At 44.7% G+C, this 18,861-nt stretch overlaps 2 protein-coding genes across 7 annotated transcripts in view; one reads left to right on the top strand and one right to left on the bottom strand.

Annotated features, from left to right (window-relative positions):
* WASHC1 (WASH complex subunit 1) overlaps positions 1 to 4,635 on the bottom strand; it is a 97,552-nt gene extending 92,917 nt beyond the window's left edge. Inside the window, exon 1 of one of the 2 annotated variants that reach the window (XM_073321174.2) lies at positions 4,469 to 4,635. The gene's annotated coding sequence lies outside the window, so the exon portion shown is untranslated. The remainder of the gene's footprint in view (positions 1 to 4,468) is intronic. The other variant, XM_073321167.2, reaches the window with a different exon arrangement.
* The window catches only part of IQSEC3 (IQ motif and Sec7 domain ArfGEF 3), a 127,754-nt gene continuing 112,895 nt past the window's right edge, over positions 4,003 to 18,861 (top strand). For 4 of the 5 annotated variants that reach the window (XM_073321064.2, XM_073321055.2, XM_073321036.2 and 1 more), the window contains exon 1: positions 4,003 to 4,893. In XM_073321064.2, the coding sequence (XP_073177165.1) occupies positions 4,094 to 4,893 (800 nt within the window). In that variant the 5' untranslated portion in view covers positions 4,003 to 4,093. The remainder of the gene's footprint in view (positions 4,894 to 18,861) is intronic. The other variant, XM_073321028.2, reaches the window with a different exon arrangement.

Below are 18,861 nucleotides of genomic sequence, written 5' to 3'. Positions count from 1 at the left end.
TGTATTTGATCTCTGCTATTGAAACCTTGCAATATTTACAGCAAATTAAAAGGTAGCAAGGTCCCTCTTTAGAATGTACTTTTCCTTTTAATGTCACAAAATGTTACCTTGTCTCCTGCCTCTTTCTCTGGAATAAAGCTGTGCTCACTTAATCAATTAATTCTACATAGCAAAAGCCACTCAGAGACATTTTCTTCAGAGGAGCTAGTCAGCCTCTTTGTTTGGAGATGACAGTTGTGCAGATTTTTGTGACAACAGTGGTAAAAATAAAAAAGCAGACCATGGGTCTAATCCTTCAAATCTTATTCAGCCAAGTAGCCCAAATGAATTCAATGATGACATTCAGATGAGTAAGGGTTGTGGGATCCCACTCTATATGAACATGATGCATGAAAATATAAATATATGAGGAACTAATGGGGTTTGTATCAGGCCCTAAGTGAACAATTCTGAGTGAAAGAATCCTTCATTAGATGTATACCCTATGAATAATGCATGAGGACATTGTAATTTTCTGGAATATCTATTTGATATTTGAATAGCTATTTGAAATTATTCATCTAATTCCTGCAAATAATTTTTGGTCTATAAGCTGTTTGCAAGCAATTTATTGTAAGTAGCTGTTAAAGCAGCTGCTAACTTGCAATGGGTGATGACTCAGCCCCTGGCTGCCCCCCAAGAGTATGGATGGGAGATGGAAATGTTGCATAATGCCCCCTGCCAAACAGCATTCTGGTGCACCTGAGGAGCCAGTCACTTGTGTCTATTTACATAATTAGTGCTATCGTCCTTCATACATCCATCCTGTGCACTGAATGAAGTAGGGTCCTGCGGGTGAAAAATAGTATGGATCATGTAGTTAAAGACCCCTCCACAGGCACAAGGAGGAGGCTGAATTAAGGTTGCACAGACAACTGCAAAGCTAGCATTTCCTAACTTTCACGTTATGGACTTTGGAATCAAAATAACGTTCTTTTAATGTAGAGCTTTTGTATGTTATTTCCTAAGATGTATGTTGTGTGGTTTGGTTTGGTTTCGTTTCGTTTAGGAAAAAGGTAAAAACAAATCCCATTTTGTCCAACTGTAACAACTTCCCCATTATGCATCATCAGGCATGTTTGAACTGCAGCACAGACTGCTACCACCTGAGCTACCATAACCAGCAGCAGGAAAAAAGCTGTTATCCTGGGGGGAGGAGGAAAAGCGCGGGGGGCAGGGGGGAAATGGGCCACTGGACCAGGGGTGGTTGAGGAGATCCTAGCCTGGCTTTCTCTCACCCTTCTCCTCAGGAGTTGGGGAGCTCCTGTCCTATGTGGCACTCCCAGAAGGGAAGATGGGTTGCTAGGATCATATGCTGGGCCTGGGGAGTGACCAGGGGTAACATAACCCTGGTTCTCTCTCTATATATATGTATACACACATACCCGCTATAGCTGCAAGGACACCTTGGAGGTGCTGGAGCAGCTGCGGTGATTCAGGTGCCCTCTAACATTTCAGCAACATATTGTAGCTCTTTAGACGTTTCTAATCATCCGTCAGAAAAACCATTTTTGGTCAGTTGGTATTTCCATGAAAACTGCACACCAGAGCTAGCTTTAGTACTTTTAGGTGGACTTGCAAAATGATTTTTTTACAACCCACCCTCACTCACCCACTCAAGCAATAAAGGGGCCCTCTCCACTATGGTCTTGCCACTACACACAGAACTGGACTGAGAATTTAAAATAGCCTAGCTTTTTCTCCATTGGAGGAGTGAACCTCAATCAATCTCTCCCTCTTACTAGGCAAAAGGCAACACACACACACACACACATAATATTTCTGCCAGTCTACAATTATATTTATAATATATATAATATTTCTGCCAGTCTACAATTTCCATTGGTTCCTCTGGACTACATTCCCCAGAATGCCCGTGTTCAGGACTGAACCAAGACTGAGGTGGTACTGGATCAGTAGGCTTCCTTAAAGGGCCTAGGACATCTTGTACAGTTAGCAATATGGCTCTTTGACACCCCCTGCCAAACTTACCTAGCTTTTACAATTCCACCTTTCCCTACTTATCAGCTTGTGTCTTGTATCACAATTCCCCAGACCCAATCCCCCTGCTTTGCCAAGGATGCTAGCCCCAATGCACCATGGGCCTGCTTCTCCCACAACCCTCTTTGCACATTGTTCTACACAAGGAGGATTTATGAATTTGAGAGCTTGTATGGCACAAACTAGCATGTTCTATTTAATTTTCACCACATCCTTGCAAGGGAGGTGGATATTATTTCCAGTTTACAGATGTGGAAACTAAGGTGTAGAGAAGGTAAGATGAATCTTGTCAAATGTGGGTGTAAAAATTCAGCATTTAAAGCCATATTGAGGCACCTAAACAAAATTGGCTTGTTTGTTTCTTTTTTTAAGACAATGGGATCTGCACAAGCTCAGGATCTCTGGATTTAGGTGCTCATTTTAGGCATTCAAATTTTCAAATTTGTATACTTACCAGTATATAGCATGACAAAGGCCATAGAGGTCAGTGTCAGAGCTAGGATTAACCCTTTGCTCTCAGTCCCTTGTTTAGGTCCTGATCCAGTGCCCCAGGGAGTCAAAAAGAGTCTTAATACTGACTTCAGTGGCCATTAAATCAGGCCATTAGTCCACTAGCCAATAGTGTGTTCCATGTTATTGAACTGCCCCACCTTGTGGCAAGAGATCTTCTTGGTTTGGTTCACCTGTCCCAGGTATTTGGATGGTAGGGAGCTTGTGGTATCCCTACTGCCATTTGTGGTAGGCTGGGTGGCCTTGTTCTTAACTGCTGTGAATTGATCTGGGGTCTTCCCAAAAATCAAGGAGCCTATGGTTGTGGATTTTTGGACCCCAAAAGCCATCCCTAATTGGCTGTGAGAGGACTGACTTAGAAGGAATCACTGACAAGTTCCTTTCCAGGTGATCTGTTTGCATCAGTTTACATTTTCAAGGCTAGCTGCACAAGGCTTATCCTTGATCATAATTGAAACTGAAATTTTTCTTGATATCTTTAGGTTCCCCAGTAAAGGAGGCCATGGACATGGCCTTTGCTGGCCTGCAAAGCTAGCTGGATGCAGTTCAACTCTGAAATGTGACTATAAAATGGTTCCTTTTAATTCTACAGGTCTGCACTCTGTGTTTGTTTAGTCATATCTTCTGATGTGAGTGAGTGAAATAAGATGTTACTGCTTTTTACTCCTGTTAGCTTTGCAGAGCCAAAATAGTGATGGGAGAGGGAACTGAATTCTTTTCCTTCTTGTGCATCAAGAGAATTGTTTATGAGGTCACACAGGTGTCACTGAGGATAGAATTTGGACAGCACATGCTTTATTACTGGTGATGATGATGATGCATAAGAATGAAAGAGCCCAGCTTGTCTCTCAGATCCCATGTGGAGTTTGTAGGCTGTAATCAGAGAAAAAAATGTTATTTCTTGTGAAATGAACACATTTGATATGGAAATTGACAGCCAGTAAGCAGGAAGCCCCCAGGACATTATTTTTACAGAGCTTCTTTTCCCAGAGTAGAACTGAACTTTCTGTCCCATTTTATTCTGAAATAGAAAAGGGAGAGGAAATATTCAGGGGAACCACCAGGCTCCTAAGGAAGAATTCCTTCTACCATCTACTCTCCTTGATCACTCCTCCACCAGGTACATGTTCAGTCCTGCCTCCTGCATGTTAACAGGGGAAGTAAAAAGCCAGGACCAGACAAACCCCGGCAGAATTATTGTAGTCACTTTTTAGAAAGAAAAAAAAAATCCCTGCGTCATTATGGAGGAAAGCAGCAGCATCTAGAAATGCCACTCGTGGGGGTGGGAGAAACGGTGACGAGGACACCCAGAGAGCGGGAGCCCGGCTGCTGCTGGGGGCCCTGACCCCAGGGGATGTGGTGTGGGTGTCTGTGATGTAACTGCCGGCTGCTGCCAGCCTCCCCCTTGGTTTGGGCCATGACTTTATCACATGGAGAAGGAAGTGGTCTGAGCTGCAAAGTAACTTTCTCTGCAGCCATGAAAAGGCAGGCTGGAGCACAACCCCCTGGGCACTAGCTCAGCGAGGGGCGGGAAAGGGGAGCCATGGGGGAGGGGGACTTCCCCTCCTTGCTCCCCCTCCAACCCCCCTCTTTTCTCCTCTTCTCCCTTCCCGAGCCACGCCCTCCCCGTCCCACCTGCCTCTCCCCAGCCCCTTCGCTTTGTTCCCTGCCCAGCCCCCTCCCCCGCCCCGGCTACCTGCGCGGCGCTCGCAGGGGCTGTCCCTCCAGTAGCAGGGGGTGGGCCCTCCCGAGGAGACCTCCCCCCGCGCCTCTCTCCGCCCGCGCCCGACGCGAGGGGGCAGAGGCTGGCGCCAGCCGGCCTTGCTGGGAGCGGGTGTGTGCGCGCGCGGCGGGCGGAGGGGCCCGGGCCCGGGGCATGGAGAGCCTGCTGGAGAACCCGGTGCGCGCCGTGCTCTACCTGAAGGAGCTCACCGCCATCGTGCAGAACCAGCAGAGCCTCATCCACACCCAGCGCCAGCGCATCGACGAGCTGGAGCGGCGCCTGGACGAGCTCAGCACCGAGAACCGCAGCCTCCGCCAGCAGCACCCGGCTCCCGCCGCCGAGCCCCCGCCGCGCCCGCCGGCTCCCCCGCCGCAGCCCGAGCCGGCGCCGCTTCAGCACCCCCAACAGCTCCCGGCGCCGCAGCCGCTCCCCAGCAGGCAGGCTCAGCCGGGCCCCAGCGGCGGCGGCGGCAGCCGGGCTCCCGCTCACCAGCACCCCCCGCTCCAGCCCCATCAGCACCACCCGGAGAAGGACAGCAGGGAGAGGGGCTGCTGCGCCGCCCTCCTCCAGCACAAACCCGCCGCGGCCATCGGCAAAGGCGCCCTGAGCAGGCGACCAGAGTAAGTGGGGGTGGGGGTGGGGGGAGACCGATGGCTCTTTCCTGGCCGAGCGCCACGAGGTAACTGGGATGTAACCCCGCGGCTCCCTGCCACGGAAAATGCGGGGGTGGGTGGGGGAATCCCTCCCTAGCTGTGCTCTCCAGCGGGAGCGCAAGGAGCCGCGCGGCTGCTGCTTCCGAAGGGCACCAGCCGCTTTCCTCCCGCTTGGGTCGTCGGTTGGTGTGTGTGGCTGCTGTCCCTGGTCGCATCCAGCCCGCTCGGGGCACACACGCCAGCCCCGTGCTCGGGCTGTTCTCTGTCACAAATAAACAAGTCTCTGCTCGCAGCTGATCTCAGTGTAGGCAAGGCAGGGAAGGAGGCTTTGCAAAGGACAGCGGCGGCCGTGTGGCAGGATTTGTTTTCATCAGGCTTGTGCGGCTGGTCGCTGGAAAAAAAGCGTCCCTGTCTGACACAGAGGGGATTTTCTCACCTGTGGGGGTGCCTTAGTATATTACATATCAGGACTATGCATACACATAAACATAGATGTTATCCAGTTATGATATTTAGGGTGCCCATCTCAGTTTTCTGGGTTTAGAGCCCCCCCCCCCAAAGAAGTGTCTGTCACCTGTCCAGCTTTTTAAAGGGAGAAAGTATTTTTTGCTGGCCTAACAGAGATAGCATGAATACTAATACTGAATGCTAATAATGATATGTGTGTGTACGGATAGTATACAAGGACTAGCAGTCCAACACCAAAAGAGAATAATACTGGAGAGTTAAATTTTCTGCTTTATGCAGCCAGTAAGTCCCATCAGCTCACCAGCTTGCAATTACAACTGAGCTAGATATCTGATCTGCCTTTACTTAAGTGGTTTGGAAACAGCAGGGTCTTTTCTGGTCAAAAGTCAGAGTAAGTAAATTTAGGAACAGAAGAAAGAGCATGTAGAATGCTTATATGCCTATGGCATATAACAAAGAAGCTCACATTGATGGTAAAACCAAAACTGTTTCTCATCTAGATTAAAGTGTATCCGTTTCTTCCTGATGTTGTTGAAGCAAAAAAGATCCTCCTCAGCACAGTTCTGAGCCCAGATCATGGGTTTTTTTCTCCCTCTTTTTCCAGAAAAGGAACCCTTCCTTGCTGTGTTTGTTTTGAATACAGAAGGGCAGTTAGAAACATGAGGCTATATTCTCAGTGCTTTACACCTGCTGAGGGTCTGGCTCATGACTAAGTCAGAAGTGATGCAGAAATGACAATTAAAGTAATTTATATCGCACCTTATATGTACAATATACTTTTCACACCAAAAGCCTCTAAAAGCTTATAATTTGCAGGCTCAATCCTGAAAACCCTACTTACTGAGCTCAGTGGCAATACTCATGGTAGTAAGTGCTATGCTGGATAGTAAACCATTGCAGGAGCGGGCCCTTATTCACTATGCATTGTAAGAAGATTTAAAAACACATAGGAACAGATTCTGTTCTCCTGTATACTACTGTAAATTCAGAATAAATTCAGTGGAGTTACACCACTGTGAAACCCATATAAGTGCAGAATCAAGCGCATTGTTTTTGAACAGTGAATCCCTGCAGTGAAGCCAATATTAGGTACATAACATTGGCAAGGTTTTCCTTTCATCTGAATATAGTTTCTCACATACGTCATTAGACAGATTGAAGAGTCAGTTTCAATGCACAAGTCTGAATATCTCCTTTATAAACCTTGCATTTTTGCAGTGGGGTTTGCTTGGGGAAAAAAATCCTGTAAATTTCTTATTATGTCATATCAAACTGCACACGCCGAGGAGCATTAAGGACACTGCTGATCTCTGACACATACACAGTGATTTGTGAAAAATCAGGACTGCTGCCAGGGATAACATAGCAATCCCTGAAGCTCTCTTCACTCAGGAGGATTAAAATAGCCTGCTTCTATTTCCTCCTATATCTTAGGCAAACCAAAATCTTTGTATAAAAAGAAATTTATGAGATTGAAAAAGGTCTAAACTCCTCACTTTAGCAGGTTCATTGTCTTTTATTGATTAGGTACACTGGGTTTCATCCTCTCTCCTCTGCAAATGCTAGAGGGAAATCAAAGAGACAACAAAATCTAATCTAAAGGCATCTTGAATGTGGAGGATCTTTCACTTCCTTTTGACAGTGTGCCTAGTATTCACTAAGATCCAATTGGCCAACTTCAGAGTTGCATTTAGGCTTTTACGCAACAATAGCGGAAATTTGATTCAGAAGACATGGTGTGTGGAAAGGACCCTAGATAGCAAAGATTTTTCACCTCCTTCCTTCCCCCATACCCCCAGTCATGGTATTGCCATATTATAATTTCTAAAATCCAATGTTCTCTTAAATTTCCTCTCCCTCCCCTGGTCTTTCTGACCAGGACTGTAAGACCTGAATAATAATCAGGAGAGAAAATGGCCACTCTAAATGGAACAGAAATCAGATCTTATAGGAATGTGATGGGTGGAAGCAGGGCTTAAAGTGATTTAAAAGAAGTACCAGGTCAGTTATTGCCTAACAGTGGAACTTCATCAGTTTGTCACAAAACTGAAGGGCCCAGACAGCTTGTTTAAATACAGTTGTAATGCTCCCTCCCACCTCAGGCACAACCCAGAGGTCTCTCGTATTTTGGGCCACGGTTGAGATCCCTCATGAGCCAGCTCACCATAAACCTTGGATGGAAGTGAACAGCTAAGCTTTTAGACAAGTGACTATCCATCTTGACCTCAAGGGGCCTGCGGAAAAACACAGGCCCTTTGTTTTTAATAAAGTTTGGGGTCATTCATTTTATTATTTTTCTTCTCAGCAGTAAAAAAAAAAAATCTACATTTTAAATAAAAAAATCTGTGCATTCCAAACTTTTCTCTGGAAATGGGGGGGGAAATTCATCAGGTATGCAGAGGACAGTTAATTGCTGGTGCATGTCAGTGAGAACGTCAATGCAGAACTTACCTATGAAAGGAGAGGTAGGAGAAAAGATTTACATAGATATTTCTCAGCAGGAATTAGTCTGATTATTATCCTGTGGCATATATCTCTTTCTACCTAGGAGTCTATTGCATAAGTGCCTCAATTACTGCTTTAAAAACAAAAAATAAGGTCAGTCATTCTGGAATGTGTTGCCGCAGAAATACAGGTTCCCAAATTAGCATGCCTCAGATCACCCTTATTAGGCAACCTCTTGTCTTAAGAGACCATTCTAAAGTATCCCCAAATGTACTGGGTATAATTCTTCCTCCTTATCTTTATCAGAAGAACACCCTTCATTGCTAGTCCCTTGAGATGCTTCATTGTATGTACCAGAGAAATCCAGCAGAGATTAATTTGGCCTCTTGAGTCTAAATGGGTCAAATCCTGCAGTCCTTACACAAATGAAATTCCCCCAATGGGAGCTGTGCCTGAGTAAGGACTGCAGAATTTGCTCCTACTGCTTAGGTGGCAAAGTCCTTTGTCATATAAAGAATAATTATAAATTGTGATACAAATACTTTGAACATCTATAGAATCTTCCATCCAAAGATCTCACTGAAGTTTACATATATTAATCTGAGGCAGAGTTATTATCCCTGTTTATGTGAAGCAGGGTGAAGCAAAGACACAAAGTGACTTATCCAGCATCACACTCGATGCCTGTGACACAGCCCAGAACAAAACCTGGTTCAGCTGAATCTCAGCTCTATGTTTGGATCACAAGACCATCTCTCCTGCAAGAAGCATCTCATGGTACAAGTTTTACAAAACCACATTTTCCAAGGGTTTATAAACTATTTGGATTTGCACTGAGCTGAAACCAGTTTTATTTTATTTTTGTTGGGATGTATCAGATGGGTAGTTTTATCTTACCCTGTAATAAAGAAGACTCAGTGGTTTGAGCATCAGCCTGCTAAACCCAGGGTTGTGAGTTCAATCCTTGTGGGAGCCATTTAGGGATCTGGGGCAAAAATTGGGGATTGGTCCTGCTTTGAGCAGGGGGTTGGACTAGATGACCTCTTGAGGTCCCTTCCAACCCTGAGATTCTATGATTCTAAGACATGGTTTGAGAGAGCTAGATGTTACACCCACTTAGTCTTTGCTATGGACAGAGGCCATGTGCTACATTTTTTGTTTAATTTAAAAAGCCTAATTACGTAACTTTAAAATGAAGCTACTGCATATGCAGAAGTGCTGCTTTCCATAATTTTTCTTTTTAAACTATGCATTAATGTTCTTTTTATGGATTATCTCCAGGGTAAAGGCATTAGACAAAATCCCACTGATTTCAATTAATTACTGTAAATTTTGTGGGTTTATTATCACTATTAACATATTTTGCCATATTTGCGCATTGCACCAGTAAAAATAATAAAAATACTGCAATAATCCTGCATTCCTTGCACACCACAAATCCCCATGCATTTCATTTTGGGGATGAAATGCAGAAGAAATGCACTAACTGTCTCAGAGATTGACTACATTGGGGTTTGAGCCACTGCTTTAGCTGCACTGGTATTGCCCCAATGCAAAACCTATTGTAGATGTGTAAGCAGTGACTTGCAGCAATGTGGCTTACCCTAGTTTCAGATGGTAGAGAGTTACATCACCGCAGCTACATTGATGGCTAAAGCCCCGATGTAGAAAAGCTCACAGACATTTTAAGAACAACATTTAATTTGACTAAATAGCTCAAGAGGGAGGAAAATGAAAATAAACTATTTGAGGCTATCTATATCCCATTTTAAGGTATATCCGTAATGGTTCCAAAAATCCACAGTATGAAATGAATTGAATGATCATGTAAAATCTGCACCAGTGCCTGGTTATGACACCACATAAAATTCCAGACAAAGGGATTGGAGTTAATGGCTGGTAACAATACCATGAGAAATACCTGCTAGAGGGACAAAAAGTCCATGTCCAGAAACAATATCATTTGAAATCCTAGCTGCAAGAATAGAGTTTGAATGCCTAGCAATGATGCCATGGGCAATCCCAGTCACAGAGCCAGCACCTGCATTTGCGGAATTGATACCATACAAAACCCATGCCAGAGCAACAGAGTGCCATTCCCTGGAAAGAAATCCCGGAGGCAGGGCTGGACTGGCATTAGTGCTTTAATAATGCTAGCACATGAAAGTATCTGTGCCTAGTAATGAAATCATGGGAAGTACCAACTGGGGACCCAGGGGATATGACTACACTTCAATTAAATACTTGTGACTGGCCCATGCTAGCTGACACACACGGGCTTGCGGGGCTTGGGCTAAGGGGTTATTTAATTGCAGTGTAGACATCAAGGCTCAGGCAGCAGCCTGAGTTCTGAGACGCTCCCACCTTGCAGGGTCCTAGAGCCTGCGCCCCAGTCTGAGCCCGAATGTCTACACCACAATTAAACAGCCCCTAGCCCAAGCCCTGTGAGCCGGAGTCAATTGGCATGGGTCAGCCACAGGGTTTTAATTGCATTGTAGACATACCCAGGGAAGCAACTGCAAGTAATGATTCTCTATGAAATCCTGGCCAGGGGGACAGGCAGTCAGTGCCTAGAAATGATGTCAAAGGCAATCCCAATAAGAAGGACAAGGTGTCAGTGCCTATGGCAGTGATGTACTGACCTATGGACAGGAGAGGCCATGGCCTAAGGTACGGTAAATACCAGACAACATCCAGTGGTCAAATGAAGATGGGCATGGGATGCAGACAGGCTTCTTCTATTTTGGTTTCGATTGCACTCAGCTACATGTTTTGTTACAGCCAGTTGGATGCTCTCTGATCACGTAGATTGTGCGCTCAGTGCATTCTTGCATATAATTGAACTTTTTGTTGGTCTGGCTCTTTTGGTATCACTTTCCTACGCAGACACAGGGTTAGGGCACAATTTTACTTCCCATCTTTAGGAGGAGTGGGCTCATGGGCAACATTTTTACTGCCATCCAATCACAAACAAAAGGGTTAATCCCTTATTGCTTGGGAATGTTGTAAAATAAAATCTTGTCCAAAGTGAAAGGGTGAATATGTCTGTTCATGAAACCATTGGGAATTCCTGCTAAGACAGGGTCTCAATGGCCAGTAATGAAGCCACACAAAATACCAACCAGAAGATCACAATATCAATTCCTGCTAATGGTGAGGCAGGAAATACTGGCCAGAAGCTAGCAGAACCATGGGTAATCTTGGCCAGAGGCGCATTGCATCAGTGACTGCTAATGGTACAGTGTACATTTTAGCAAGAAACACTACATCAATGCCAGGTAATGGTACCATTTGGGGACCCATTCCATTCATATAACCCTCTCTGCTGTGCCTGTGCATTGCAGCAGATGTGGTATGGAAGGTCACTCGCTGTGCTGAGATTCCTACTATACTCAGTGGCACAACTGATAGTCCAGTGTCTTGGTTTTTGTGGGTTAAAATTAGTCTTCATTCGTGTATTCTCTCTCTCTCTCTCACACACACACACACACTTTATAAATAATTGAATTTGTATAATGTTAATCCTTGTTTTTATAACCTAGAGATAGAGTCTGTGGGGCATTTGAGATGGTATTTACATTATGCAATGATTATACATGTTTTTACATGCACTGTATGCAAAGTTAACTGAGGTATGGGTCAGAGTTAGTCAGAGCTCAGAAATTTACTTCTAGACCTAGCAGCATGCCAGGTCATGAGACTATCATCTATGCAGGGTTGCGCTTTTATTCATTTCAGTTTCTCACTAGTGGTTCAAAAATACATGCCCGTACACATGCACACACATACCAGGTTGCAATGACACTTTGCCTATCCAGATCCTGCTCCTTTGATTGTTTTTGCGTGCCATGAAATCCTAGTGCAAGAGAGAGTCTGAAAAGAGCTCTGCTGTCTATCTTAATCTTTCTGCTTCTTGTTTGGTTTGCTTCCCCTGTTTTTTTTTTTTTTTTAATTTGTCTTGCTGTTTTGCCTGTTATTTTCTTTGTGTCTCCCTAGCTATGTTGCTCTTTCTCTCTTTGTTTCTGAGTTCAGCTATGGTTTATTTCTCTCTCTTTATCTCTGGTAAGAAACCTTCTTTGATTTCCCCCTTAGGAAAAACACTATAGAAAGCCAGAAATGTATTTTGTGCAACAGATAGAAAAATATTTCATTTGTTATAAAATTACCAGTAGCTTGTGATCCATGGCCGTAGAAGAATACGAAGAATAAATAAGCAAAAGGGGAAGGAATCATTTATGAGGTCAGATTAAAATGAGGTTGCACTGTGGCTTTTTTCCTCCAATTTCTTTCATGTAAACTCTGGAAAATATGTATTTTTCCCCCAAAAGATCTGTAGCCTAACATAAGCTAAGTTAATAGTATTCTAGCATTCCCTCCAGATGTGGCTGTTGTGCTCAGTGAAACCTTGGATAGGAAGATGTGAATCTTGGCTATAGAATTTATTCTGCAGTGTGGCTCAGTTCGGGAGGCAATATCCAATAGGGCAGTGTTTCTCAAACTGGAGGTCCTGACTCAAAAGGGGGTCACAGGACTATTGTAGGGGGGGTCACAGTATTGCCATCCTTACTTCTGCACTGCTTTCACTGGGCACCTTGCCAGTGGCTGCCGCTCTCCAGCCACCTAGCTTTGAAGGCAGCACCGCCACCAGCAGCAGCGCAGAAGTAAGGGTAGCATGATATGGGGGAAGGGGTAATAACAGCCTGAAATGTTTTCAAAGGGGGTCCCAGCAAAAAAAAGTTTGAGAACTCCTGAGCTAGGGTACTGGACTTGGAATCAAGAGATGTAACTTTATCCCCAGTACTGCCAATGACCTACTAAATCACTTCACCTATTTATGGGTATAATTATACTTATTTTCTGCTGTAAAGCACTTGAAGACATAGAGATGAAAAACACTAGGTAAGAGCTAAGTATTCTTAAAAGCTCCAGTTAAGGAAGCAGCATAAATTTATTGTCATAATTAGTAAGATGATTGTGTGTATATAAGTGGGCATGCATACATGTGTGCATGAGAATGTGTTTGAATGTACATTAGTGTTCATTTATGACCAAGATCAAAGTGACGGTATTTAGTTTCTATTTTTATACACAGAAAAGCAGATCCACAGCTGGTATAAAACAGCACAGCTGCATTGACTTGAATGGAACTATGCCAATTTACGCCAGCTGAGGATCTGCTGCAGATTGTGTGTGCATGTGTGTGTTCACATACACAAACATACACAATGTTTAAATGACATTTTCTCTTGAGTGCTGACAATAGCAATAGATAGCAATGCATCACAGAAATAACAGTGAACAATGGAAAAGCCATTAAGCAACATTGTGCAGATTCTTCATGTAATAGGTTTGTAACTTTTTTAATGGTATTATAATTTAGGGCTGTAGGAGGTTTGTTTCTGTAGGGTCATAAAGACATATTTTTGCACATTTGGTATACCTTTATATTCTTTACCTACTGCATGTGAACCATCATCCTGTTGCATATTCAGGAATTATTGTTATAGCTTTTGCTGGGAGAAAAAGCTAAGATTATGTTCATTGCTTACCCCCTTTTTTCACATGCTCTTAAGTTATAACTTTCTTAGGTGAGACCGAAACATTCTATGATTGGTCTCATCTGACACAGGGGTATGAAATCTTGAGGGGAAAAAAACCCTTCAACTGATTGTGAGTAGAAAAAGTGACAACACCCACCATCCCACACACAATTTCCTAGTTGAGGAAAAAAAAGGAGATTTTTTTTTGTTTTACTTGCTCATCAATAATTCAAAATGGCTGAATAACGCCTCCAAATCTGATGACCTGTTATGGGGCTGGTTCTCCCTAAGAAATAGTCTCCTAGCCATGTCTTGAAAACAGTAAGTTATAAACAGTTGGAAAATTGCTTCTCAGGCTCACTGGGCATCTAAGGAAGAATTTAACAGCCAAATGGAGCCCCTTCTTTCCCATGGCTTCACATAGGAGGTTGGGGGAGTGTCTCTTCCCTTGTTGACTAGGGACCTAGCAGGAGGATAGGCTGTTGCTATAATCTTCATGAGGGAGATTGAAACAGAACAAAAAACTGCTTTACTTTCAAGGACAGGAGAAAACTACAGGCATGAAAACATTGCAGATCTTAGCTACTCTTGCAGTATTAGGGCCTTGACTCATTTCGGGATTTTTTTCCTTCAAATTCTGAGTTTTTCCTTAGAAAAGATGTTTCTATCTAGTTCTTCTGCTTTCTAGTTCTAGTCCATTAGGAGGTGCATCTTCAAGGTGGCTCACACTATACCTGCTCAAATGAGAAAGTCCTCATGGTACCTTCTCAGATGAGCCTTTTGGGTAAATGTGGGTTTGGTCATGGGAGGCAAGTGAAACCCATTCCCATTACATTACTTTTCATCTTGGAAGAGAGACGACTAAGGGGGGATATGATAGAGGTCTATAAAATCATGACTGGTGTGGTGAAAGTAAATAAGGAAATGTTATTTACTCCTTATAACACAAGAACTAGGGGTCACCCAATGAAATGAATAGGCAGCAGGTTTAAAACAAACAAAAGGAAGTATTTCTTCACACAACACACATTCAACCTGTGGAACTCTTTGCCAGAGGGTGTTCTGAAGGCCAAGACTATAACAGAGTTAAAGAAAAAAACTAGATAAGTTCACGGAGGATAGGTCCATCTATATTAGCCAGGATAGGCAGGTCCCTAGCTTCTGTTTGCCAGAAGCTGGGAATAGGCAATGGGGAAGATGACTTGATGATTACCTGTTCTGTTCATTCCCTCTGAAGCACCTGGCATTGGCCACTGTAAGAAGACAGGATACTGGGCTAGATAGACCATTGGTCTGACGCAGTATGGCCATCCTTATGTACATTTATTCAAATATAGGGCCCATCTCCATTTTTTTTTTCAGATTTCTCCTCCTCTCTCCTGTAATTATGGAACCAAACCTGCTGTACTCAGTTCACATTCACAGACCACATACCAGAATCTTCTCCCAAAGCCTTGACTATCCCGAGGGGTTTTGCACTAGTGTAGCTACTCCAATGCAACTCCTTAGTGTGGACCTTCTGCACTGGGGTAAAGCGTAGTTTGTACCAGCCTAATAACTCTGAGAGCAAGATTCTGATTTCACTCCAGTATAAATCTGGAATTACTTCAGTGAAGTTACTCTAGATTTGCGTAGGCATTTCTGAGATCATACTGTGGCCTTGTGTTCTTTCTGGGACTAAAATCTGCAGCACCATCAGAGCAAGTTAATTCAAGTTGTTGCTAATTTACCAACCTCTTTGTACATCTTCTCACTCAGTCACTTAAGATGTCAGAGTCAATTGTTTTCAAGATTCTCCCGAGGATTCTTTTGTGTTACTCAAGCAGGAAGGGTTTGATCTCTCCCTCTGAGCCCCCTACATAGCTGCATTGTCATTGGCTACTGGCCCTTCATTTCTGCCAAGATAGGAGCTCTTTGTACAAGCTGGATGCAGAGATATCTTCCCCATCACACTTGCTCACTTTGGAAATATTATTCCACCGTTATATCCCTAGTTATCATGGCTTCCACATGGCTAGAAAGTTCAGGAATCCTGGTTATTTCCTGCATTGTTATTATATATTATTTGCATGGTAGTAGCACTTAGGAGCCTCAGTCATGGATTAGAATCCTATTGTGCTAGGAGCTGGAAAGGAGTTGACTCAGTATCCTAATCTAACATATTGATAAGCATATGCATGTTTGAACAGGGATGTGTATAAACTCTTTAGGGCAAGAATCAGGTTTTTGTTATGTGAATGTACAGTGCCTAGCACACTCTCAATGGTGATCATGAACTGCAGCTTATGACTCATCAGCATAGCACACCAACAGTTCTGAAAAATCTGCATGCTCCATCCAGACAGCTTTTCTGTAACTGCATCTCTTAAAAATAATGTGAAAGCTCCCAGTCTAAAGCCAGCTTTTCCCCATTTCAAGTTGTTTTTGCAACACTAAAAGAAAGCCAGCATCAGTTCGGGAAGCAACTGCACTCTCTTACACACCACTGCATTACTCCAGTTTTATACCAGTATAATTCCATCAACAGCATAAAACTGGAGTATTGCACTGGTGAATCAGGCCTACAAGCTCTAAAGTCTTGTCTAGATGAGGACAAAAGATTTATACTTGAAATGTGTTTTAACTAACACATTCTAAAACACTAGAGAAGACAGGAAAAGTTGTATTTTTATAGATTCATAGGCCTTGAAGGGACCTCAGGAGGTCATCTAGTCCAGTCCCCTGCACGCATGGCAGGACTAAGTATTATCTTAACATGAAGTGAGCTGTAGCTCACGAAAGCTTATGCTCAAATAAATTGGTTAGTCTCTAAGGTGCCACAAGTACTCCTTTTCTTTTTGCGAATACAGACTAACATGGCTGTTACTCTGAAACCTATCTTAACATGTGTTAGCTGGGCAAGGTGAACCTTAGGCTCCAACTCTTAGCTTAGCATGTGCTAAAGTACAACTTGCTTTGTCCATACTAGAGGGCTGTACATTTCATTGCTTCTGTAGGCTGATCTCATTGCACACACCAGGGGCTGTTCATATCCTTCCATTACCTCCCATCCCACTCTGTTTCAGGGACTCTCTGCAAACCCCTTCCTCAGGTCAGGGGCTCTATGTATCCCCCATTCACCACTTCCTCCCCTGCCCTCCACATTTCTCCCTTCCCCCGATACCACAGTCCCTCATTCTCCTCATGTGGCAGGGGATCTATGTGCCACCCCTTCCCCCCAACCCAGCATGTATTGTTGACAGCCCAACAAGTAAAAAGACACTTATTGACCTTAACAGTCCACTCAGCTTGTGACCCTGTTGAGATCAGGTTCTCAAAAGCAAGGGGGCATGGCCTTCATGTTTAAAAAGGGGGAGGGTGCTTAATGGCCCTTTGCACACGCAGATACTCCCCTGCCTCATATCCAGCACCAGTGATGACATTTTTCTGTCTGGATGTAACACGATAACTTTTGAATGCCACATTTGATCAGTTGCAAGATTTCAGGGTATGTGGGATCTTGGCATCAATGGACTAAACCCTATTGATTTTTGTGAAATTGGAAAAACCAAAAGGGAGAAATGGGGGACACATGGAGCTCCTGGCATTTGGTTAGCAGACCCAGCAGCTTCAACCACGTCTGTAATTGTCAACGTTTGGCCTATAGGCATAGGGAAGCCATTTGTCCCTTTTAAAGCCAGACACTCTTAGTTTTGTGGAGCGCTGTCCCTGTCCGGTAGGGACTTGGCAGCGGACATGGGTTTTATGACAAATTTTTGTTACCAATCTGCCTGAAGCATCAGGTGATTAAGCTGAGGCCACAGGATTGTTAAGGGAGGAGCTGACATAACACACCAAGTGTCTAAATTTTAAAGCTTTATTGATAAAATAATAAAATAACAGCGGAGCGTGATGGGTGCTTCCCATGTTACTTAGAGGAAGGAAGAAAGCATTAGTGCCCCGAGCCCTAACACACTTTCATAATTACACACTCTCTACCCGAGGCTGGCCAAGCCTGGGTGTAGTGTAAGCAGAAGAGGGGGAAGAGTGGACGGGAGTTCTGACCTGGGCCCAGGTCGTCCGGTGTCCACTGTGATCTTTAAGTTGCTTCAGCTTTTAGGAGGGTTTTAAGTTCCAGGCTCCTTGGGAGGGGTGGGGGTGGGGTGCTTCGTTCAGGGACCTCTTCTCCTGATGCCCTCTGTGCCAGTCCAAACCGGCTTTCCATGGTGTCTTTAGCTTTTTCAAAAGACCCCAGCTTCAGGAACGCAAGGCTTGGCTCCCCCTCTTGCCGGTGTTTTTAATCTTTGCAGTTTTAGACCTTGTTTTCTTCTTTGCTGGCCTCACCACCGTGCAGGTCTGTGCAGTTGGGTTTTTCTTTCTCACAGCTGCTCAGTGGATTCTGGGCTCCCCTCTTTCTTGGCAGTCAGCAGAGTCAGATGTGTGCCCTGGCCTTGAGTTGGCTGGAGTCAGCGTCCTATCTTCGGGCCTAGCAGGAGCGTGGAGTTAGCCTGTTTTCTGCTCTCTTCCGACGTCCCTCCCCCCCGGCCTCTTGCCACCTGCAAAGGAATCCTCCATTCCACACTTACTCACACCTGTGACCCTTTCCAAAATACCCTGCAATGCTTGCAACAGCATTAGCAATACACAATGCTGATCTGCCTTCCCCAGGGGACCCTTTGAGGGAGGGAGCCATCAGGGTGTGACAGTTTCTCTGATGAAAAGGAGAGGAGATGACTGTGGACACATGAGGACACCAGCGGAGATGATGCCTCTGTGTGGAGTCACGCAGGCTGGGATGGGCTCCCACAGGTGAGCTTATGCAGGTGGGGGCAGAGACATCTCATATTCTGGGGATGCACCAGTAGTCATCTTATGTTGATAGCACCTATTAACACTCTCCTGCATAACAACCACCCCTATCATTCTCATCCCTGCCCATCCTCCAGTTGAATTTACTGTGTTGACATCCTGAAGGTCTTCTCCCCCAGACAGAAAGAGAAGTAATGATGGCAGGGCCATGGGGTGGGGGAGGGGGAAATGAGGAATGAGGTATATGGGGCACACAGAACCCTGGCATGGGAAAAGAGGGAATGGTGGGGGGTTCACTTAGGGACTTGCAGGTCATGGCTCAACAGTCCCCAACCTCTTTGGATGGCCTTGCCGGACAATCCATGGGCCTAGCAGCCAAATTACGGTCGGTCATTCCCAGTGCGCCCTGGGTTCTCCCAGCCAGCTGCAGGGTGAGGAAGGTAGGGGTATCCAAGCTCTCCCTTTCCATTGGCTCCCAGCCCAGGGACCAAGGCAGAAAGAGTGAGAAGTGTCTCAATCCCCTCTTGCTCATAGACCAGACCAGCTTCTCTTGGGCCACTTCCTACCTCCCGGCTCACTCTTCCATTTGGGGCATGGTCACAGCACTCTGCCCCTCCCTAGCAGAGGCTTCCCAATCAGCCTCAGCAGTTTAAGAGGTCAAATGGATACTTTCCAGCTTGCTTCTCAGTGTCCA

This window comes from Lepidochelys kempii, chromosome 1 (assembly GCF_965140285.1).
Source record: "Lepidochelys kempii isolate rLepKem1 chromosome 1, rLepKem1.hap1, whole genome shotgun sequence".
Classification (NCBI taxonomy): domain Eukaryota; kingdom Metazoa; phylum Chordata; order Testudines; family Cheloniidae; genus Lepidochelys; species Lepidochelys kempii.
Note: the sequence above shows the minus strand (reverse complement) of the source record. Positions and strands in the feature narration are given on the sequence as shown.